Source organism: Peromyscus leucopus, chromosome 17 (assembly GCF_004664715.2).
Source record: "Peromyscus leucopus breed LL Stock chromosome 17, UCI_PerLeu_2.1, whole genome shotgun sequence".
Classification (NCBI taxonomy): domain Eukaryota; kingdom Metazoa; phylum Chordata; class Mammalia; order Rodentia; family Cricetidae; genus Peromyscus; species Peromyscus leucopus.
This window is the reverse complement of record NC_051077.1, coordinates 54,378,017-54,401,418: the sequence shown is the minus strand read 5'-3', so window position 1 is coordinate 54,401,418 and position 23,402 is coordinate 54,378,017. Positions and strand designations below refer to the sequence as shown.

General features: G+C 64.0%; 2 protein-coding genes across 3 annotated transcripts; both read left to right on the top strand.

Annotated features, from left to right (window-relative positions):
- Positions 1-826: 826 nt before the first annotated feature.
- LOC119089182 (putative cuticle collagen 155) lies at positions 827-16,540 on the top strand. The gene is given in 7 exon segments (XM_037211555.1): positions 827-968; positions 1,567-1,666; positions 15,238-15,320; positions 15,323-15,419; positions 15,839-15,875; positions 15,951-16,018; positions 16,093-16,540. Coding segments are annotated over 7 exon segments (966 nt in total). The 3' UTR covers positions 16,532-16,540.
- Positions 16,541-17,021: 481 nt separating this feature from the next.
- Pde4c (phosphodiesterase 4C) lies at positions 17,022-21,970 on the top strand. 2 transcript variants are annotated; one of them, XM_028863425.2, is made up of 9 exons: positions 17,022-17,154; positions 17,675-17,811; positions 17,887-17,985; positions 18,432-18,596; positions 18,676-18,775; positions 18,974-19,128; positions 19,554-19,676; positions 20,248-20,430; positions 20,934-21,970. In XM_028863425.2, exons 1-9 carry the CDS (start codon positions 17,070-17,072, stop codon positions 21,153-21,155), a joined length of 1,269 nt encoding a protein of 422 aa, XP_028719258.2. In that variant the 5' UTR covers positions 17,022-17,069; the 3' UTR covers positions 21,156-21,970. The 2 variants fall into 2 exon arrangements, with proteins under 2 accessions (XP_028719258.2, XP_037067742.1); XM_037211847.1 differs by having other exon boundaries at positions 20,248-21,024.
- Positions 21,971-23,402: the final 1,432 nt, after the last annotated feature.

Below are 23,402 nucleotides of genomic sequence, written 5' to 3'. Positions count from 1 at the left end.
GTCTTTAAAAAAAAAAAGAAAATACTTGAGGGGCTGGAGAGATGGCTCCGCAGTTAAGAGCTGGCTGCTCTTCCAGAGCAGTTTGGTTCTCAGCACCCACATGGCAGCTCACAGCCACGTGGGACTCCAATTCCCGGGGATCCGACGCCCCCTTTCGGCCTCTACAGTCACGAGACTCGCAGGTGATAGACACACAGACATACTTGCTGGCAAAACACATACAAAACTGAATAAGTATAAACTAAATAAATGAAGTCCTTGGGATTCATAGGTGCTTCCTGAGCTGTGATTCATGTGACCAGTAGTGACTAAGTACCTCTGCCAGTCACGCTGGTGACCTGTGTCTGCTCTCGGGGTGACAGCAGAGATGGGTGTGCTCTTCAGAGGGAGCCCCGGGGCAGAAGGCAGGGTGCTCTCCTCACCCAAGGGCTTGTGTGACCCGGTGTCCTGGCAGGACAGAGGCCGCTCTCTAAGGATGACCCTGACCTAATGGGAAGCAGCTGGGCAAAGCCACAAACCCAAATCACCGTAGGAGGCCCACACCGTGGGAGAGAGGCCCCGTGGGAGAGAGGCCCACACCGTGGGAGCAGAGGCCCCGTGGGAGAGAGGCCCACACCGTGCGAGCAGAGGCCCCGTGGGAGAGAGGCCCACACCGTGCGAGCAGAGGCCCCGTGGAAGAGAGGCCCACACCGTGCGTACAAAGGTCCTGTGGCAGAGAGGCGTGGACTTGTTGAACACTGAAGAACGCAAGGCCTAAATGGGTGTGAAGGGAAGGAGAAGGATCTTTCCAGCAAGCCTCAAAACCTTCTTGGGGCAGGAGGTGCCGATGGCCTGCGCAAAGGTCGGGGGCGGACAGTTGGCTGCCTCAGATCCTCGGCCCATCCCCTCCTGCGGGGTCTTAGGCTTGTGGCCGGGGACCCTCCAGAGAGCCAGCTGTTCCGAGACACCACTGGTGTCTGCAGCAGAGGGTGACTGACAGAGGACCTGCCCTTCACTGTGGTGGGGTCTCCCCGGCTGCTGTGAGGTCCTTTGTCAGCAGAGTGAAGAAAAGCACCCCCAGCAGGCAGGTCATGCTTTGATGACCGCAGGTGGTGTGAGGACCTGTGGCCAGGCTGTGGGAGGGTCGGGTGAAATATTCACTTCCTTCAGAGCCACAGACAAGAGTGGCCACGTCCCCTTCCAGCCCCAGCCCCCTGGGTTCCCCACTTCTGGCTGCAGCTCTAACTTGTGGGTAAAACTTGACCAGAGAAGATTCACCGCCTGGAGCGGCACAGCATAGTGGAATAGCTTTCCTAGAGCCTTGAGGTGCCTTGATTGGTGCCCCCAAAACACCAAGGTAATGTCGTCTCAATCTCAGGCTATTTCTGTCTGTGTCATGTAAACACATTAACAATGAAACCTTCTGCCTGGCCATGCACCACTACCCCCCACCCTCTGTCTCTACTTCCCCGTTCACACACGGGGTCACACATGGGCACTCACACACCTTCCGGCCCTTGCAGTCACCCTGCCCTCCCCCCTCCTCCAATCCTGAGGGTGCCGCCTGGCTCAGCCCGGTCCGGTGCTGATTCAAAGGACCCTGCTGGGATGGGACGGGGCTGTCTGCTGCTCCTGAGGCCGTCACAGAACACATACGACACGCAGGTCCCCACAAGGGCAGCTTGGGGTGAGTACCAGATCTGTGTCAGTGTGACAGGGTCCTGCCTTTGGGGAACTGGGGTCTCAGCAGCCGCCCAAGCACCAGAGTTCTGCTGGGAGCTGAAGGGATCCCCAGCTGACCTGGCGCCAGGGTTCCAGCCCCTCGGGCTGGCCAGATGTGTGGGCTGGCCAGATGTGTGGGCTGGCCAGATGTGTGCAGCAGTGTCTCCAGGCAGCTGCTCCCTGGCTGCTCTTGCTGATGTGGCTCTAGGCTCGGGGGAAGCTGGCTGCCAGGCACTCAGGGTCTCACTATCCCTTCTCATCTAGAGAAGCCTGCATCAGGAGGCGGAGCGGTACAGCACTGTCCTTCCTGCCGAGTGAGGTGAGCAGCATTGATCTGGGCTCAGTGAGGACCCAGGGCCTGAGGTCCCTGTTCTGAAAGGCCCCGATTGCCCCACATGAGCTCACAGGGGAAACTCGGGAACAGAGAGGCTACCCAGGATTCTGGGGAACCAGTGAGCCAAGCTTACGACCCGAATGCAAGATAGTTTTCATTCACTTAAAAAAAAAAATTAAATTTCATGTGCATAGGGGTTCTGCCGGAATGTGTCTGTGTACCACATGGGTGCAGTGCCTACTGAGGCCAGGAGAGGGCACCAGATCCCCTGAGACTGGACAGTTGTGAGCCTCCACATTGGTGCTGGGAACAGATCCAGTCAGGCAGAAGAACAGCCAGTGCTCTTAACCACTGAGCCATCTCTCCAGAATCCCCTTCATTGTGTGTGCATACTTTCTTTCCCAGGTGAGACAGGGTCTCATGTAGCCCAGGCTAGTCTCAAACTTTCAGTGTAGCCAAAGACGACCTTGACCTGCTGACCCCTGTGCCTCTACCCCCTGAGTGCTGGGACCACAGGCTGAGGGCTCATGCCTCCTTTGTGTGCGGTGCTGCAGATGGAGCCCAGGGCTGCGTGCATGCTAGGCAGGGCTCCATCCACTGTGCGGGGAGCCGCCTGGAGGCTGGGGACAGGAAAGGGAAAGCCAGGGAGGCCAGGAGTCAGGGAGGGAGCCGCAGGGAGAGAAGAAGGGTGGGGGAAGTGTGTGGGACACACGCCCAGGCTGCAGCCAGCGCCTGAGAGAGAGCTGGGGAGGAGGGGGAGGGTTTTCGGGTGGAACTCAGAAGGGCAGGCAGCCCCACGAGGCTCACAGGCTGGCCAGCGCTGCCCGGACAGCCTTTGCCTGCAGTTAGTTAAATTATCTATTTATTTTTGAGACAGGCTCTCCCTATGTAGCCCTGGCTGGCCTTGAACTTGCTGTGTAGACCAGGCTAACCTCAAATTCACCAACATCTGCCTGCCTCTGCTTCACTGGGGGAATAGAGTCTTATGCTGCCATGCTCAGCCTCTTTAAAAAGTTACACTTATTGAGTTAGTGTGTGGCGGTGGTGGGGTGCCCTGGGTGCACTGTGGAGGTCAGAGGGCAACTTGTGGGAGTCGGCTCTTTCCTTTCACTGTGTGGGCCCCAGGATGGAAGCCAGGTCGTCAGGCTCAGTGCCAGCACCTGCACCCAGTGAGCCACCCACAGACCTTCCCTGTTCTTTGATTTAACTTTTAAATCATATTTTGCTTGTGTACCTTGTGTGTGTTCACATGCACACCTGCATTAGTGCCCGTGGGTGTCCAGACCACAGCGCACACAGCTGAGGAGTCGCTCCTGCTATCATGTGGGTGACGGGGATTGAACTCAGATCGTCAGGATTGGTGGCAAGTCCTTTACCTGCTGAGCCATCTCACAGGCCCATGTTTTCTACACTGACACATTCTTAAAATTAAAATTAAAACAATTTGAGTTAGGGTCTCATTATGTAGACCAGGCTAGCCTCAAACTCATAGAGATCCACAAGCCTCTGCCTCTGGAATGTTGGGATTTAAGGTGTTTGTGCCAGGCAGTGGTGGTGCATGCCTTTAATCCCAGCACTTGGGAGGCAGAGGCAGGAGGATCTCTGTGAGTTCAAGTTCAGCCTGGTCTAAAGAGTGAGTTCCAGGATAGCCTGGGCTACACAGAGAAACCCTGTCTCAAAAAACAAAAACAAACAACAAACCCACTTCCCCTCCCCCCCCAAAAGGATGTGCAAATATGGCTTAAACTTTTTTCTTTTTAGACATGAACTCACTGTGTAGCCCAGGCTGTCTGGGAACTCACGGTAATGCTCCTGCAGCGTCTCTCAAGTGCTGGATGACAGGTGTACACTGCTTTCTTGAGACTCTGTCCAAGAAAGAAAAAAAGGAAAGGAAGGAGGGAGGGAGAGAGAGGAAAAGGAGGAAAGAAAGAGAAGGAAACGGTGTGAGTATCTGAGCGTGGAGGAGGGGACCTGGCAACAGGAGGCGCCTCCGGGAGACTGGGGAGGGCTTCCTGGAGGAGGCAACGCGAGGAGGAGGCTGGGAGAGAGCGAGCCAGAGCGCGGGGGGGGGGGGGGGAGGCAGGAGCTGGTGACACAGGCTTTGGAGCCATGGGAGGGTGGGGACTTCCTACGCTGTGGGAAGGTTAGGGCGCAGGCAGCAGGTTCAGGGTGGATCTTAGGGTGGGGTCTCCCTTCCTAGAGAGGGCAGCACATGGGGGTCTGATGACAATCCCACCCGGGCTGTTCCCACCCCGGGCTGTTCCCACCCAGTCTGTTCCCACCCAGTCTGTTCCCACCCAGGCTGTTCCCACCCTGTCTGTTCCCATCTAGGCTGTTCCCCCCAAGTCTGTTCCCACCCAGGCTGTTCCCACCCAGGCTGTTCCCACCCAGGCTGTTCCCACCCAGGCTGTTCCCACCCCAGTCTGTTCCCACCCAGGCTGTTCCCACCCAGTCTGTTCCCACCCAGGCTGCTCCCACCTGAGCCTGTTCCCACCCAGTCTGTTCCCACCCCAGGCTGTTCCCACCCAGTCTGTTCCCACCTCTTCTCACCCAGGCCGGAGCAGCCTCTGCCTGTGGCCTCCAGCGGCTGGGCTGGACCTGGTCAGCACTCCCGAAACTCTCTGCCTGTTTCCCCCTTTGGTCCTGAACCTGGCCTCTCGAACGCTGGGCAGGGCTGCAGATGGACCCTCGGCCTCAGCATATTTCCGGAAGCTCTACCACCCCGGGGTCCGCTCTGTGCTGCCCTGACTCTCGTCTCTCCTAGAGGTTAGAGCTGATTGTCGGGGAAGGAGTTCTCACTCATCCTAAGCCCCGTCACGCTTGAGTCCACTCTTCGCCTCACCCACCCATCTCTGTCTGCAGGGAGAGCTCTGGTGAGCACGCTCCTGGCCCTGGGCTCCATTCCCAGGAAAACAGAAAGTCTAAGCAGACCTAAGGCGGCCCCACCCTCCACGGAGCGTCTTCGCGGTGTTACGCACCTCGCCTGTACAAGGCTCTGGACAGCACAAAAAATCCCCCAAAACATGTACAGAATAAAATACAGAACCCGAGCCCCGCCCCAGGCCCTCCCCTGAGCCCCACCCAGACTTTTCTCTGAGCCCCGCCCCATGCATTCCCTGGCCCCCAGGCCCCCGAAGCCCCGCCCTCAGGCTCTCCTCTGGGCCCCGCCCCCGGCTTTTCCCTGGCGCCCCCCCTTCCCCCTCCCGCTCCCAGGCCCTCTGCTGGGAATTGGGGAGGCTTTCTATAATGGTGACTATTGTCCTACAGGGGTCAGACGGGGCATAAAGCAGCGAGAGGATCAGTTTGGCCGGTGTGATCCGGACGATCCGGAGCAGGGAGGAACCTTGTCCTGTGCCCGGTCCCCATCGCTGTCTGTTCTCGCCCTTCCACCCCGTGGACCCGCTCTGGCCCTGTGGCTGTGTTCGCAGGCCTCAGTTTCCCCACTTACTCGTCTGATGCTGGAGACACACTTTGCGAAGCTCAGGAAAGCGCGGCAGAGGGTGGAGCGGCCCTCTGGTCCCCACCGGCCGCACCCTTCCCGGAAGGTTCCGTTTCGTGTGGCCGGCTGCGGTCAGCACTGGACAGCTCCCTGCCATCCTGATTCCCAGAAGCGGGGTGTGCCCAGCTCATGGCTCCCAGGGCCCTGTGTTCAAATCCCAGCACCAGTGAGTAGGAGTGAGGGACAGGTCCTAGCACCACAGAAGACTTTTTTTTTTAAGTGTGGAGTTGAAGAGATAGCTCAGCAAGTGCCGGCCTGAGTTCAGTCCCGGGGTCCCCAGGCTGGGCGGATAGAACCAACTCTTGATAGTTGTCCTCGGACCTCTGCTTGTGGGCTGTGGAATGTGTGTGCTCCCCATAAGTAAGTCGATAAAATTTAAATAGAGTAAAACCATAACACACACAGACACACAGACACAGACACACACATACACACAGACACACACACACACACACACACACATACACACACAGACACACACACACAGACACACACACAGACACACACACAGACACACACACACACACACCTGCACACACACAGACACACACACAGACATACACACACACACACACACACAGACAGACACACACACACACAGACACACACACAGACATACACACACACACACACACAGAGACACACACACACACACAGACACACAGACACACACACACAGACACACACACAGACACAGACACAGACACACACACACACACACACACAGACACACAGACACACAGACACACAGACACACACACACACAGACACAGACACAGACACACACACACACACACACACACACACACAGACACAGACACAGACACACACACACACACACACACACACACACAGACACAGACACACACACACACACACACACACACACGGCCTGCTCCCCAAGGGTTAACTCAGGGAAGCTGGGCTGAGGCACAGTTCTCAGCGTTGGTCCTGGTGAGAAACCTGTGAAGCTCGGGGTCCCTTGGCGATGTCCCTGCTCATGACTTCTTGCTGTCTCCCGGCGAGTCCAGGAGCCGGTGGATTCTGGAGCGGTCCCTACCAGCCCTCTAGGAGGGGGTGTGATCCGGGGACATTTCTCAGGGACCCTGCTGCCGCCGCCTCCACTGTCCAGCTGCCTCAGGTGCTCAGGGGAGGCAGAGTCTGGTGCCCATGTGGTTTTCACCATCGGGACCCGACTCAGAGCAGGTGAGGAGCCAGGTGTGCCAGAGGAGGCAGAATCTGTGTGTTGCTTGAACCCTTCACATCACCGAAGGAAGTCAGGACAGGAGCTCACACACGGCAAGGACCTGGAGGAGGAGCTGACGCAGAGGCCATGGAGGGGGCTGCTCACTGGCTTGCTCAGCTGCTTTCTTATAGAACCCAGGACCAGCAGCCCAGGGATGACATCACTCACAATGGCTGGACCTTCCCTCATCGATCACTAGTTAGGAAAATGTCCTACAGGCTTGCCCACAGCCTGATCTCGTCAAGTTGACGCAAACCTCGCCAGGGCAAAGGGCTGTGTGGCTGCAGCTAGACTCTGGGTGATAAAGGGCTTCTTCAGCCGGCACCGTAAAACCAGGGGTGTGACGCTTGGAGGGATGAAGTCGGAAGGGTCAAGGGTTCAAGATCAGCCTCGTCTCAGGGGCAGGCAGGTGGAACTGACTGAGGCTGGGGTGGAAACAGACCTGAGGGGCTCAGCAGAGTCTGGGTGGGGGCACTGGCGTGTGGACCAAGAGCGGAGCTTGGCTTCTCATGGCGCACACCAATGAAGGTGGAGGTGTCTCGTGTAACATCTGTTCTGATCTTTGCAGTGAGGCCGAGAGGCACGGGAACCATGCTTACACCCCCCACCCCCCGCCTGCTTTCCAAGACAGGAAACAGGCCTGGAAGCAACCTAGCGCTGTCACTTTGGGATGGGGTGGAAGGCAGGACCGGGGGACCGGGTGGGGAGTCGGTTGGTGGTGCACGGCTTTAATCCCAGCACTCAGGAGGCAGAGGCAGGAGGATGTCTGTGAGTTTGAGGCCAGCCTGGTCTACAGAGGGAGATCCAGACCGGCTTGAGTTACGAAGTGAGATCCCTCTCAGTCACTGTTCTGCTGTGAAGAGACACCGTGAGGAGGTAACTTGGAAGAGAAAGCATTTAACGTGTGGCTCACAGTCGGGGTAGTGCAGCAGGGGGCGGGCACGGTGTGCAGCGGGGGGCGGGCACGGTGTGCAGCAGGGCAGCGGGCACGGTGTGCAGCAGGGGGCGGGCACGGTGTGCAGCAGGGAGAGGGCACAGTGTGCAGCAGGGGGCGGGCACGGTGTGCAGTAGTAGCTGAGAGCTCTCATCTGATCCTCGAGGAGGAGGCAGAATGGGCCTGGCCTGGGCATTTTGTTCGTTTGCTTGTTTTGTTTTGTGAGACAACGTCTCACTCACTGTGTAGCCCAGGTTGTCCTGGAACTCATAGACCAGGCTGGCCTCAAACTCACAGAGATCCGCCTGCCTCTGTTTCCCGAGTGCTGGGATTAAAGGCCTGCGCCACCATGCGAGGCTGGCCTGGGCTTTTGAAACCTCAAAGTCTACCTCAGTGATTTACCCCCTCCAAGGCCACACCTCCTAATCCTTCCCAAGCTGTTCCATTGATTGGGAACCAAGCAAGCACTCAAGCCTATGAGCCTGTGAGGGCCATCCTCCTTCAAACCACCACAGGCTCTGTCTCAACACCAAAACCCAACCGAGAGAGAGAGAGAGAGAGAGAGAGAGAGAGAGAGAGACAGAGACAGAGACAGAGACAGAGACAGACAGAGACAGAGAGCACACAGAGGGACAGAGAGATTTTCTTTCTTCCACCCTGTGGGTCCCTGGGACAAGCTCAGGTCCTCAGGCTTGGTGGCGAGTGCCTGCAGAGACCAAGTCCCTGGTTGGCCCCCTGTCTTCAGCCCGGGGACAGGCACAGTGTGGAGTCCTTCCATGTCACATACCCTCATAACAGCCCGAGGCTGTTCTTGCCAGTTCCCTCCCAGCGCAGCGCCCTCAGGGGACTTCCACAGGCCTGAGGCATGGCACCATCGCCATCTCCTCCGCCGCTCTCTCGGGCCAACACCTCTGCTAATTAAGATGGAACGTGTCCTCGAAGCTCTCGGCCACTCTCGGGGAAATTCCCCCTGAGACTAGGAGGGGAGCTGAGGGTGGGAACCTGAGTTTTCTGGAACTGGGAGGGACGGACCAGCTGGAGGTTTGAGGCAGGAATTGTGGTTGCCCTGGGGTGTGTTGGGGCCAATGAGATCTCGCGTCCTGCTGAGGGTCTGGGCGCTGTGGGGCTATAAAGACCTGGGGTGTGTGCAGAGCCCTGCTGGCTGCCCTGGCTCACAGGCAAGGTGGGTCTTGACTCTAACCCCGAGGGGTGGGACGCATGAGGTCTTAGCACAGCAGCGATGCTCGAGCATTGAGAGAAGTGACTGGCTTCCCCTCTGTGCCCTGCTTTTATCTCTTGGGATCTCTGGCCTGTGACTTTGTGTGCACATGTCTGGGCAGGGGGGGGGGACCCCTCCTCTGCTGGCTGGGCCTGGGCCTGGAGCCTCCTCTCTGAGCGTGCTGGGAACCAGACCCTGAATCTAGGCTCCTCGCTCAAGTGCCCGGGAGCGTCGGTGACCAGCGGGCACCGCCTCGGGGCTGAGGCCTGCGGTCTTCCCCGCCTGGCTTCAGCACCGCGGAGAGGAGCCCGGCGGGGTGACCCCGGCTCTGTTACACCGCCCCTCCCGGGCCGAGCATGGAGACCCCGGGTGTCAGCCGCGCAGGGCCTCCCCGGCCCCCGAAGCACCTGTGGGGACAGCCTCGGCGCCCCATCCGCATCCAGCGGCGCTTCCACTCGGACCCGGAGCCCAGGGAGCGGCCTGCGCTCCCCAAGTCCCGGCGTTCGTGGCCCAGCTCCTTCCACCGCCGGTAGGTGGCGGGGCGGGGCCTGGCTGAGAAGGCGGGGCCTGGGCGGGGCCTGCCTGGAGTGGGCGTGGCCTGTCGGTGGTGGGCGGGTCAGGGTGTCAGAGTTGGGGAGGAAGGCAGGGTCGGTGGGGAGCGGGAAGAGATGGGGCGGGGCAGACGGGCGTCGTCTGCAGAGGGCCGAGGGCCTGAGCACGTGGAGGGGTGACTGGTTGGGGCGGTAAAATCCTGATCTCCCCAGGGGCGGGGCGGGGCCTGAGGTTTGTGGGCGGGGCCTGAGGTTTGCGGGCGGGGCCTGAGGTTTGTGGGCGGGGCCTGATGTGAGCCACACACACTAGCGTGGAGTCCGGGTAGGTGGGGCGGGGGCGGGGCCTGGAGGTGCGGAGCCACGTCTGGGGTGGGGGGACAAGGTCTTCTGTGGGGGCGGGCTGAGCACCCGGTGCTGGGCTGGCATCGGGAGCCCTTGGAGGAAAAGCTGAGGGTAGGTGCAGGGGCCTTGGCGGCTCGGGTGCCAGGGCGGCGGGCTGTGTCTGTGGCACCTGCAGGTGACAGTCGGAGCAGTACCCCGCCGCAGGCAGGGCACAGCCTGCCGCCCCCTCCGGCGATCTGCGTCTCTACGGTCCCCGCTCGAGTGTGCCACACGCAGCCCTGCACAGGCTGAGTTTCCTTGTGGGAGGCCGTGGTGTGTTGGCAGCTGGGCGGGACTGTCCTTGCCAGTCCTCCGCTGGGTTTCGGAGGGGAGGGCTGCTCTGGAATGTTCGCGGGTGTTCAGGAGGCCTTACCACCCCCTCCCAGCATCCCGGTGGCCCTTGGGTTACTGAGGAAGGGCAGGACCACAGTCCTGGTGCTGGGAAGCAGTTCATCCATGGCCCGCCACTTGCCCGGGTCCTTGAGGGCCAGAACACAGGTCTGTTCTTGCACTTCAGAAAGACTGGGGAGCCGGGCGGTGGTGGCGCACGCCTTTACTCCCAGCACTCGGGAGGCAGAGGCAGGCAGATCTCTGTGAGTGGAGTCCAGCCTGGTCTAGAGTTCCAGGGCAGCCTGGTCTACATAGGGAGAGCTTGTTTTAGAAAAGAAGGAAGAGGAGAGGGTGGGCCTGGAGAGATGGCTCAGCAGTCTGCTCTCGAAGAGGATGTGAGCTCCGTGGTGATCCGATATCCTAACCCCACACATCTAATTTTAAAAGATTAAGAATAAATTATAGTCAGGTGTGGTGGTGCACACCTTAATCCCAGCATTTGGGGGCGGAGGCAGGTGGATCTGTGAGTTCGAGGCCAGCCTGGTCTACAGAGCGAGTTCCAGGACAGCCAGGGCTACACAGAGAAGCCCTGTTCTGAAAAACAAAACAAAACAAGACTATATTATAAACAAGAAAGGAGGAGGGTCTGCGCCTGTGTGGGTAGATCACTACCATGCTGCCAGCCCTCAGTTCCACACACCGGTCCTCCCTGCACCCTGGGGCTCCTCCCTGCACCCTGGGGCTCCTCCCTGCACCCTGGGGCTCCTCCCTGCACCCTGGGGCTCCTCGAGGACCATCATGGTCCTCCGCAGCTGCTTAGCCAGAGTGAGGCCGGCTTGGGGTGTGTGGAGCCCTGTCTAAGAAGGAAAGGAGCGGCCCGTGAGCCCCTGCCTCTAGAACAGGCACACGGGGTAAGAGACAGAGGCCCCACTGGGGTGACGCAGTGTCCCTGGAGGACAGTGTGGCGGGGGTGGGGGGTCTCCAGCTGTGGCCGTGCCTCCGGGGCCAGGCGCAGTCATCCGGGACCGTGGGAGTCCTTGGTGGGTCCGAGAAGAAGCCCTGGGACAGAACAAGCTCCCCGGGTGAAGTCCAGCCTGGGGGGGGGGGGGGGCAGACCTCACTACTTCTTCCCTGAGCACCCAGCAAACCCTGCTTCTAGCTCCCCGGAGAGCCCTGGGCTCAGATGGGTTCCCTCAGCCCAGAGGACCCGGTCTGCATCCCCAGGTGACCCAGGAGGTCTGCCCCACCCTTCCAGTGACTCATGATTTTCCGTTTTCAAGAAAGAACAAACACTTCCTCTGGGCCTCCTCTGGTGGGGGAGGGCAGACCCCGCGTGGCCGGGCTGCCAATGCGCTTCACACAGCTGTGGGAGGGGCGGGGCTGGGAGAGGGATGCTCTGGGCCTCCTCACCCAAGCAGTGGGCGGCGCGCATGTATGAAGCACCTGCTGTTTACCAGGTGTGGATTGAGACCTTGGGGGGAGTCAGGCAGGCCCAGCTGGAAGATGTAAGTGTGGTGTGGAGCCCAGAGAAGTGAACCAGCTGAGCGAGAGAAAGTGTGTTCAGAAGGAAGGGGGTACCTGGAGGCCGGAGAGGGGCTTCGCTTACCTCACGGGCCCTGGGCAGGCCTGTTCACTGCCTGGGTGTGGCTTTCTGTCTCTGGGCACTCCAGGAGGTCACACAGCAGTCAAGGCCAGGCCAGCATGAGGCCGTCTGTGCCGCTCACGTCCAGTGTGGCCGAGCAGGACTGTGGCCCTCGAAGCTCACGGGGGCCAGACTTTGAATGTCCCGTCCAGGCTTTGTGGCTTCCACTTTGTGGCCATTTCTCTGTATTAAAAGCTACTAATAACACGTGACTGTTGGAGCCATTAACAAAACACAGATCTAACTCTGAATGAAGCCGTTATAGTGCAGCCGTTAATAAAATGTTAATGCTAGGCTGGTGCTGGGACCGCAGAGGGGTGGATAATTAGTGAATTAAGTGGAAGAGGCTCAGACATGGGAGTTCACTGACCTGGGGTCCTGTGAACTCACTCTGCAGCTGTGTGACCTCAGGCAAGTGGCCCAACCTCTCTGTCCCTGCTAGCGGGGTTTTTTTTTTTTTTTTTCTTTCCCACTACACAGATCTCATGGTTGTCTTCACTTTCTATTTTCCATGATTTTGAGGGTGGGAGTGAAAACCCCCGGGAGTACAGTGATTTTCCCGCAGGCCTGGACCCTGGCTGGGACCTCTGCTCCCTGGGGATGGCTGTAATTAGCTGCGGCCCAGCAGCCACAGATGGTGTTTTCATCTTGGCCTTGGTGAAGCCTGTTCCCAGCAGGTGTCAGATTGGGTTGGGGGGCTCCCTGGCCAGGTCCCAGCCTCTCCCCACCGGGGGGCCGGACCTCCTGCACCGCCTCAGCCTGTCCACTGGGCATTCTGGGTCTTTCCTTTGCCTGTGACATGAGCCTCAGTTTCCACTTTTGTCAAGTGTGACTGGACCCTGTCTCCCAAGCCGTGGGGTCCCACTGGCAGGGTGGACATCTGGAGCAGCCCCAGGCGAGGCTTTTGCAGGCGGATGCTTGTCGGGGAGACACAGCCTGGCTGTTGAAATGGCCCAGGTGCAGGGCCTGGGGAATGCAGGTCAGTGCATCGGGTCATGCAGGGACCTGGGGGCTGGAGCCGGACTGCAGCGCTGCCGCCCACGCCCAGGGCCGCGCGGGGTGCCTCAGTGTCCCCTACTGGTCCGATCTCGGTAGCGTCCTCACCCGAGCACGGATCTGGATCACCGTGGGCTGCCCTACCTCGGGGGTTCCTCTCCCTAGGAGGGGACACCCATCCTGCCCCATCTCCCACGTGCCTTTTTGTGTTTGGTTGGTTTGGGTTTTGGTTTTTTCCACACAGGGTTTCTCTGTGCAGCTTTGGTGCCTGTCCTGGAACTCACTCTGTAGCCCAGGCTGGCCTCGAACTCACAGAGATCCCCCTGCCTCTGCCTCCCGAGTGCTGGGACTAAAGGCGTGCGCCACCGCCCGGCCCACATGCCTCTTTTTGAGGCACTTTGAAGTCGGGGTGTCCTTGAATTCCGCAGGTGCCCACAGATGGAATGGCAGGTGTGACTGAGGCAGTCCCCAGCCCCAGACACCGGCACCAACCCTTAACCAGGGCTTGGTGGCAAACATCTCTATTTCCAGCACTTGGGAGGCTGAAGCAGGAGGATGACCATGAGTTTGCAGTCAGCCTGGGCTACCTGAGGCCGTCTTAAAAATAAAGCAGTAAATAAATATATCACTAAAAATAGAGTTAGAGAACAGAGTGTTCGGTATGCGGTGCCTCAGTTTCCCCCAGGCGCCAGGGCGGGGGAGGCCTCGCGACGGGCGGAGCCTGGCCCTCCCCTCCGACCTCGGCTCCGCCCCGAGCGTCTAAAAAGCCGCGATTGCCGGGGCCGCCTGCGCCCGGCCATGAAGGTCCCCGCCGCGCCCGGCTCCCCTCGGGGGTCCCCGCGCTCCTCAGGAAGCTGCGGATGGACGGAGCCTCGGCCTGCAGCGCCGCTTCACGGTGGCCCACGCGCCCTGGTGGCCGTCTGTCCGCCCCGTCCATCTGTCCCTTCCACGCCTGCCGGGGACCACAGCCCACTGCCAACCCGGGGCGCGCGTGGGCGGTGTGCGGTGGGGCGCCCGACGGACGCGCACCTCCCGGGGGTCGGGCCGTGGGGCCGGGTGGGGGCTTCAGAGTCGGCGCTGCGGACCCAGGTTCTTCCCGGGGCTCGAACCCCGGCCGGCGCTAACCAGTGTGACCGGTGCGGTCGGGGAGCCCGGGCGCTGTGACCGGCCGGGGCCGCGGAGGCGCGGCTGGGGCGGGCGGTCCCCGCGCGGGGCGGGCGGTCCGCAGGGCCTGGTCGGGACCACGAGTCCCCGGGACGTGAGCGGTGCCCCATCTGCAGCCCCCGCGCTCCTCAGGGAGCCCTCGGCAGGCGGGACCCGAACGCGGGTCCGGGGTCCCTCGGTGGCCCGAGCCTCGGTTTACCCCGCCCGGCCCGCGCGCCGTTCCCACAGCCGGAACGCGGGCCTCCCCGCCGCCGTCCGCGTCACGGAACGGCCGCCTGGCCCCGCCAACCCCGGCTAAGTTTAGAGCAGAAAGAAAAGCAGCTTCCCGGGACCCGAGGAATCGCCAGTCCTTAGGCTCCGCGCCCGGGGGCGGGATTCGAACCCGGCTCCCTGCAGCCGCCCCTGCTCGGCTTTCCCAGTCGTCTCAAGGGGCGCGGCATGGGGCGCGGCAAAGGGGCCGCCAGCGCGGGCACTGGGGCGGGAGTCCGGGGCGCCCCGGGAACCCCGGGGCCCGAGCCCCACGAAGGCCGACCGAGCCCCGCCCCGCGTGACGTCACGACGCCCCTGACAGGTGCCCTCCACCCGGGCTGGGGACGCGGGGCACGGCCGAGCCGCGGCGGAAACAGCCGAATGGGGCCGAGCCCGCGGGCCACGGCGGACGGCCACGTGACCGCCCCGCGCCGGCGTCTGCCCCACACGTCCCCTTCCTCTAGAAGTGTGTCTGTTCTGAGTGTTCGGGCTGCCGTGTGCGAGCACCGCGTGCGTGGGTCCGGGGAGCGGAGCCACAGTTGCGGGCCCTCGTGGGGGCGCGAACCCCGGTCCTGTGAGGAGCGGCCCGGGCCCTCAGCGGCGGAGCCGCTCCCCGGCCGGCGGTCGGCCGGGGGCTGGCAGGAGCGGGTGCCGTCGGGGTGGTGTGGGGGCGGGGCCGTGTGGGCGGGGCCGTGCGGGGGCGGGGCCGTGTGGGGGCGGGGCCGTGTGAGGCGGGGCTAATCATCAGGCTGTGCCAGGCCGCCCTGGGGCTGGCAGAAGCGGGTGCCGTCGGGGTGGGCGGGCCGTGCAGGGCGGGGCATCGCGGGGCGGTGCCGTGTGGGGGCGGGGCCGTGTGGGGCGGGGCCTCGTGTGGGCGGGGCCAGTCGCCCGGCTGTGCCCGGCTGTGCCCGGCTGTGCCCGCCCGCTGTCCCTCCAGGCGCACCGTGGCCTCTGCCCCCTGACGCTGCTCGCCCCTCTGTTCTGCCCTCAGCCTTGACCTGGAAAATGGGCTCGCGGGCGGCAGGGCGCCCCTGGACCCTCAGTCTGGCCGCGCCCTCCACCCCCGGGCCCGCACGGCCAGCGGCGCGAGTCCTTCCTGTACCGATCCGACGGCGACGACCTCGAGCCTTCGCCCACGGCCGCGTCCCGGCACTCCTCGGCGGCCAGCGAACTGTGAGCCTTCCTCCTGGAGCACTCGGGGGCTTCCGAGGAGCGGAGCGTTAGGGAGGCTTGAGCAGGGCTCCGGAGCGGCGAGGCCGGCACCGGCCTGGGCGCACGCCGGGCGCAGGGTGCAGGGCCCGGCCTGGGCGCACGCGGGGCGCAGGTTGCAGGGTCCGGCCTGGGCGCACGCCGGGCGCAGGGTGCAGGGTCCGGCCTGGGCAGCACCTGGACAGACGCTTTTATTTGAACTCCCTAGTAGCTGTGACGAAAAGGGAAACAGTTACTTGTGTCCTGACGCTAAGCCCCCGGCTGCCCTTAGGACTCAGTTTCCCCATTTTAGATATGGGTAACGTGGGGCGGGCAGAGGCTGTCGTTATCCTCGGGGGAGGGGTCCCTGAAGCCAGCAGACCCTCAGTGTGGCCTCCCCGCAGACACGGGGAAGACATGATCGTCACGCCCTTCGCCCAGGTGGGTGTCCCCCGCCCCGGGGACGCGGACGGAGGGGACCGGGCCCCGCTCAGCCGCGCCCCGCCCTCGCCGCAGGTCCTGGCCAGCCTCGGGACTGTCCGCAGCAGCGTGGCCGCCCTTGCCCACGGCCCGGGCGGCGCCAGGTACCGGGAGGGCGGCGGGCCGGGCGGGGTGCTGGGGGCCGGGTCCCCGCTGAAGCCCGCCCGTCCGCCCGCAGGCAGCCGCTCCCGGGGACCCCTGCGCGCAGCAGCCCGCCCGCCCACGCAGGTACGCACCCCTGCTCGCCCCGAGCGCAGCCGCCCCCCCAGCCCGCCCCGACGCCGCTCCTAAGCCGGCTTCACCCCAAACCCGGCTCTGCACCCAGAGCCCCCGCCCACGTTACCCGCCAGAGCGGCGTGGGCCTGCCTGGGTCACAGCCCCTCGCAGGATGGGGGCGGCACGGGCTCCCCGCCGGGCCCACCCTGACCCCCCCCTCCAGAGGCCCCGGGGCCGCAGCTGGCGCAGGAGACCCTGGCGGAGCTGGACTGGTGCCTGGAGCAGCTGGAGACGCTGCAGACTCGGCGCTCCGTGGGCGAGATGGCGTCCAGCAAGGCGAGGACACGGCACCCCTGCTCCCCTCCTCCCGGCTCCCCCTCCTCCCCGCTCCTCCTCCCTGATCATCCTCCTCCCTACTTTCCCTTCTCCCTGCTCCTCCTCCCTGCTCTTCGTCCTCCTTGCTCCCCCTCCTCCCCGCTCTCCCTCCTCCTTGCTCCCCCTCCTCCCCGCTCTCCCTCCTCCCCGCTCACCCTCCTCCCCGCTCTCCCCTCCCCGCTCACCCTCCTCCCACTCACCCTCCTCCCGCTCTCCCCACTCCCCCTCCTCCCCGCTCCTCCCCTCCCCGCTCACCCTCCTCCCCGCTCCCCTCCTCCCCGCTCCTCCCCTCCCCGCTCACCTCCTCCCCACTCCCCTCCTCCCACTCCCCTCCTCCCCACTCACCCTCCTCCCCGCTCACCCTCCTCCCGCTCTCCCTCCTCCCCGCTCACCCTCCTCCCACTCCCCTCCTCCCCACTCCCCCTCCTCCCACTCCCCCTCCTCCCCGCTCACCCTCCTCCCTGCTCTCCCTCCTCCCCGCTTCTCCTCCTCCTCCTCCCGCTCACCCCCCTCCCCGCTCACCCTCCTCCCCGCTCACCCTCCTCCCGCCCCCAGTTCAGGCGCATGCTCAGCCGCGAGCTGACCCACCTGTCGGAGACCAGCCGCTCGGGGAACCAGGTGTCCGAGTACATCGCGCAGACCTTCCTGGGTGAGCGGCCAGGCCTGGGGCGGTGGGCGGACGCGGGGGCCGTGGGGGCCGGGGGGAGCGGACGCGCGGGGCCGTGGGGGCCGGGGGAGATGGGGCCCGTGGGCCGGGGTCCGGGAGGAGCGGACGCGCGGGGCCGTGGGGGCCGGGAGGAGCGGACGCGCGGGGCCGGGAGGAGCGGACGCGCGGGGCCGTGGGGGCCGGGGGGAGCGGACACGCGGGGCCGTGGGGCCGGGAGGAGCGGACGCGGGGGCCGTGGGGGCCGGGAGGAGCGGACGCGGGGGCCGTGGGGGCCGGGAGGAGCGGACGCGGGGGCCGTGGGGCCGGGGGGAGCGGACGCGGGGGCCGGGGGGGCCGGGGGAGCGGACGCGGGGGCCGGGGGGGGCCGTGGGGGCCGGGAGGAGCGGACGCGCGGGGCCGTGGGGGCCGGGGGGAGCGGACGCGGGGGCCGTGACGGCCACGGGGAGACGGGGCCCGTGGGCCGGGGTCCCGGAGGTCCAGACCCTGAGCCCCCCCCCTGCAGACCCGCCGGCCGAGGTCGAGCTTCCCCCGCTGCCCGCGGAGGACGGCGACCCCGCGGCCCCCCGGGTCAGCCTCCCCGCCGCCGCCGCGGTGCCCCGCTTCGGGGTCCGCACAGACCAGGAGGGGCAGCTGGCCAAGGTGGGTCTCCCGGAGCCGCGGGCCTCAGTTTCCCTCCCCGACGCCGGCGGCCGCTGACTGACTGGTCGCTTGCAGGAACTTGAAGACACCAACAAGTGGGGGCTGGACGTGTTCCGGGTGGCCGAGCTGAGCGGGGGCCGGCCGCTCACAGCCGTGGTGTTCAGCGTCCTGCAGGTGCCTCCCCGCCGACACCCGCGGGTTCAAGCCCTCCCCGGAGCGGGTGGGGCCACTTAGACGACAGGAATTGACGGGGCCTGCTGTATACACGTCTTTATTCTATTTTATGTACATCGGTGTTTGCCATGGGCGCCGCGTCCCTGAAACCGGAGTTAGAGACGGTTGTGAGCCGCCGTGTGGGTGCCGGGACCCGAACCCAGGGCCTCTGGGGGAGCAGCCGGTGCTCTTGGCCGCCGAGCCAACGCTCCAGCCGAGATAGCTGTTTTAGACCCGGCCCAGCCTGTCCTGGCCTTGAAAAGGCCGGGATTGGAACAGCGGCCCCCGACGTGTGGGCAGGCGGCGAAGATGAAGGGGTTCAGGGGCCACGCACCAGGGCCCCCCGGGAAGGGCGCGGAGGCCGGACAGCAGTCGGGGGCGGCCTGAGCCGGTCTGTGGCACCCCAGGAGCGGGACCTGCTGCAGACGTTCCGGATTCCCGCGGACGCGCTGCGCGCGTACCTGCTCACGCTCGAGGGCCACTACCACGCCGACGTGGCGTACCACAACAGCGTGCATGCCGCCGACGTGGTGCAGTCTGCGCACGTGCTGCTGGGCGCCCCGGCCCTGCAGGTACCCCGCCCGGCGGAGGGCAGTGGGCGGGCGCGGGCGCAGGGGCCACCCCCGGGCCTGACGCCCAGGGCCCGCCCAGGCCGTGTTCACAGATCTGGAAGTCTTGGCCGCTGTCTTTGCATGCGCTATCCACGACGTGGACCACCCGGGGGTCTCCAACCAGTTTCTCATCAACACCAGTGAGTGAGGGGACCGGAGACCGCGGCCGGTGACTCACCCTAGCGCGCAGACTCGGAGGCGCGCCCGGGGCGTGCATGGCTTTCTGCATGAAGGGGCATTGGAGTTTGGGCTTCACCGCATGCTTAGGAGTTGGCCAGTGACGTCCCCTCCCCAGCTGCCTTTGGGAGGAGTGGGGTCGAGGCCGGCTGTCCCCACAGACTCGGAGCTGGCGCTGATGTACAATGACGTGTCGGTGTTGGAGAACCATCACCTCGCGGTGGGCTTCAAGCTCCTGCAGGGAGAAAACTGCGACTTCTTCCGGAACCTCAGCGCCAAGCAGCGACTGAGTCTGCGCAGGATGGTGATAGACATGGTGATGGCGCGGCGCGGGGCGGGGCCCTTTCTCCCTGGCGACGTCGCGGTTCCGCGTGGGCCCTGCTGGCGGGCTGGCGGGTCGGGCTCTCCCGTCCGTCTGCGCACTCGACGGGCGTTCCCCCCGTTATTGTTTACATTTGGGAACTCACGGCCCCGCCTCCGCGTCTGCGCCCACGGGCGGGCGGCTCAGCTGGCGGCTGTCCCCGGGCGGGTGACGCCCCGCGTGCGTCCGTGGGCACCCGGGTGGCCCCGGAGTTCCAGAGCCCCGGGTGGGATCCTGCCTCCCCTCTCAGCCCGCCCTGGCTCCCTGTGCTCAGCTCGGCTGTGCCCCGGGGCCTTCGCCCTTCAGCCCTCGCTCACGCTGGGGACACTGAGGCACGGAAGGTGCAGAGCGCAGCATCCGCGACTTGGTGCCCCCCCCAGGTGCTGGCCACGGACATGTCTAAGCACATGAGCCTCCTGGCCGATCTCAAGACCATGGTGGAGACGAAGAGGGTGGCCAGCCTCGGCGTCCTGCTCCTCGACAATTACTCTGACCGCATCCAGGTGCGCCGGCGGGCCCGGGGCCTCAGTTTCCCCTTTAATTTTCTGGGACAGATTCTCACTCCGTAGCCTAGGCTGCCCGGGAACTCGTCATCCTCGTGTGCCAGACCCCCGAGTGCGGCCACTAAAGGCGCACACACCGCAGGCCTCAGTTTACCCCCCTGGAGGATGAGGTGCCCTGGGCACTGAGCTTTTTAGGGCAGCGGTGGGGTGTGGCCCGCCCTCACGAGGCCCCGCCCCGCCCTCCTGAGGCCCCGCCCTCCTGAGGCCCCGCCCTCCTGAGGCCCCCGCCCCTGAGGCCCCGCGCCGCCCTCCCGAGACCCCGTCCTCCCGGGGCCCGCCCTCCTGAGGCCCCGCCCTCCCGAGACCCCGTCCTCCCGGGGCCCGCCCTCCTGAGGCCCCGCCCTCTTGAAGCCCCGCCCTCCCGCGGCCCCGTCCCTGAGGCCCCGCCCTCCCGGGGTCCCGCCCTCCCGAGGCCCCGCCCCTGAGGCCCCGCCCTCCCGGGGTCCCGCCCTCCCGAGGCCCCGCCCCTGAGGCCCCGCCCTGCCCTCCCGAGGCCCCGCCCCGCCCGCAGGTCCTGCAGAGCCTGGTGCACTGCGCCGACCTCAGCAACCCCACCAAGCCGCTGCGGCTCTACCGCCAGTGGACCGACCGCATCATGGCCGAGTTCTTCCGGCAGGGGGACCGCGAGCGGGAGCTGGGCCTGGATATCAGCCCCATGTGCGACAAACACTCGGCCTCGGTGGAGAAATCCCAAGTGTGTGCTGGGGCCGCGCCCTGCTGGGGTTGGGACCTGGGGAGCCCGGAGCCGTGGCTGCCCCTGCCGGCGTGGGCCCGCGCTCCGCCCCAGGGCGGGCGCCTTGTTTTTCCAGACGGGGTTTCTCTGTGTAGCCCTGACTGTCCTGGATCTCGCTCTGTAGTCCAGGCTGGCCTTGAACTCACAGAGATCCGCCTGCCTCTGCCTCCCCAGTGCTGGAATAAGGGGTGCCCACCACCACCTTGCTAGGGCAGACTCCTGATTTGTTGTTTTGAAGACAGTCTGGTTTTGTCTGAAGTCTGGTATAGAACTCACTGGCTTGAGATCAGCCTGCCTCAGTTTCCTGAGTGTTGGACCAGGATGAGTTCTTTCAGGAGGGTTTTGAAGGTTGAATAGGAGTTGAGAAAAGAGCATTCCAGGCACAGGACACCATGCAGGTGACCTTGGGATTGGGCTGATTCCAGGCTTCACTGTGACTTACTTGCCTTTGCGGTCACCCCAAGGTGGGATTCATTGACTACATCGCCCACCCACTGTGGGAAACCTGGGCCGACCTGGTGCACCCCGACGCCCAGGAGCTGCTGGACACCTTGGAAGACAACAGAGCGTGGTATCAGAGCAGAATACCCGGCAGCCCCACCCTCCCCGCGGGCCGCGAGCGCCCCGGCCCTGACAGGTTCCAGTTTGAGCTAACCCTGGAGGAGGCGGAGGAGGAGGACGGGTAATGACGGACAGGCTCGGCGCTGGACACCCAGCCCTCAGGGTCCCGGCACTTAGCGCCTGTCCTCCAGCACCAGCCCGGGGTGCAGGGTCTGCCTTCTCCGCCTGGCTCGGACCGCGAAGGCCCCGGCAGCCCCGGGCACCCCTGGCGCTGGTGACCTCTGCAGCGACGCCCGTGGCACCGGCTCCTCTTCCCACGCCGGGCCGCTCTGGCCGCAGCTTGGCTGGAAAGGCGCCGGGGCCTCCCCGACTCTGCTCCGGCTCCAGCCTGCGCGGCCGGGGCGCTCTCTGCCTTTCCTTCACTGTTTGGACTCTTTTCGATGCAGAAGATGGAAGCCCGGCCCCCTGCCCTGTGAGCAGAGGGACCCCCGGGTCACTGTGTCCTTGACCAGATGCCCTGCCTTCAGCCGTCCAGACACAGACCTTTACTGAGTCCCCGGGGAGATCCCTGTTGTAAACAGAGGCAGGGACCACCCCACTGAGGTCCAGTGTCTCCCGACTCCAGAGACTCCAGGTGACCGTCCTAGGAGGCGCCCACAGGCCTCTGTCTCCTGCGAGCTGCTCACACGGTCACTAAACACGGGTGGCGGGACCCATGCGGGGTCTCGCTGTAGAAACCTGGAGATGGAGCCAGGCAGTCCTGCAGCACAGCTTCACGATAGGACCAACCCCGTGTGTAGGGCACAGCGGGCTCAGCCTGGGTCCCAGACTCAGGAGGGGCGGGGGTGAGGTGCTGGGCAGGCCCAAGAGAGGCTGGGGGCGTGGTCAGGGTGGAGCCCCGCCTAGAATCCCCAGTGAGGGGCTGGGGGCGTGGTCAGGGTGGAGCCCCGCCCAGAATCCCCAGTGAGGGGCTGGGGGCGTGGTCAGGGTGGAGCCCCGCCTAGAATCCCCAGGGAGGGGCTGGGGGCGTGGTCAGGGATGGAGCTCCTGCCTAGAATCCCCAGTGAGGGGCTGGGGGCGTGGTCAGGGTGGAGCCCCCGCCTAGAATCCCCAATGAGGGGCTGGGGGCGTGGTCAGGGGTGGAGCTTTAGCATGTGGGAAGTCCTTCATTCCTTTTCCAGCTCTGCAGAAATAGAATAGACCTTGTCAGGCCCATCATTCCCTTGTGGGGAAACTGCGGCACAAGCCGTCCCTCATGCTTCTCAGAAGGTCCACGCAGACAGTGGGCACTGGGTTCGGGTGACCTCGGAAGCGATGACTGATGCCCTGTTCATCATTATTTTCTGTTGAGACCCGGTCTCCGGTTGCCTGTTCTGAGTCCAGCTCACTGTGCAGCAGAGGGTCACACCGAACTGATTTTCTCGCCCCCACCTCCCACGTGCTCGGCCGGGGTGACAGGCGTGCGTCATCAGGCCTGTCCCTCCTCTTCCCTGTTCCCTCTGGTCTGTAACTCAGCAGAGCAGGGTGGCCGGCGACTTCCTCTGTAAATATTATGGTTCCAGATATTTGTTCCCGGGAGGCACAAAAGCCGTGTGTGGCCACGCATGGAATGTTCCCTTCTTCCTTCCAGATGTTTTAGGGACAACCTTAGAGGTTTCCTGTTAAAGTAGTATGTGCTCACTGCGGGGGAATTTGGAAGCCACACAAAAGTATAAAGAAAATAAAGTACTGGGCCAGCAAGATGGGTCCGCCAGCCACGGCGCCTGCCTCCGAGCCTGACATGAGAACCGACTCCAGGGCAGTCCTCTACCCCGTCTCCCACACAAATGAATGAATATAACTTAAAAATGTGACAAGCCGGGTAGTGGGGCGCGCGTCTTTAACCCCGGCACTCCGGAGGCAGAGGCCGCAGAGCGAGTCCGGGACAGCCAGGGCTCCCCAGAGAAACCCCGACTCCAAAGCAAAAAGATGTGAGAAATACTCGGCTGTTTCCCTCTGTCCTGTCATTCTCCTAGGCTTCACACACGCGCGCACACACACACACACACACACACATACACCACACACACCACACACACCACACACACACTCCACACACACACACACACACACTCACACACACACCACACACACACCACACACACACACACACACACACGCGCGCGCGCGCACACACACACACACACACACACACACACACACGCGCGCGCACACACACACACACAGTTTCCGAGACAGGGTCTCTGCGGAGCCCTGGCTGTCCTGGGCTCACAAGGTCACCTCCGTCTCAGAGATCCGCCTCCTCTGCCTCCCCAGCGTGCTGGCTTTAAGGTTCCCGCCACCATGCCTGGCCGTTCTGATATGTTTACATT

Bases quoted from the DNA above. Each gene is read 5' to 3' on its own strand.
- Pde4c (XM_037211847.1), top strand. From the start codon at position 17,070: ATGCTCAGCCGCGAGCTGACCCACCTGTCGGAGACCAGCCGCTCGGGG. The intron at 17,812-17,886 runs GTGGGTCTCCCG...GGTCGCTTGCAG, and splicing joins AGGAGGGGCAGCTGGCCAAG to GAACTTGAAGACACCAACAA. The intron at 19,129-19,553 runs GTGATGGCGCGG...TGCCCCCCCCAG, and splicing joins GCAGGATGGTGATAGACATG to GTGCTGGCCACGGACATGTC.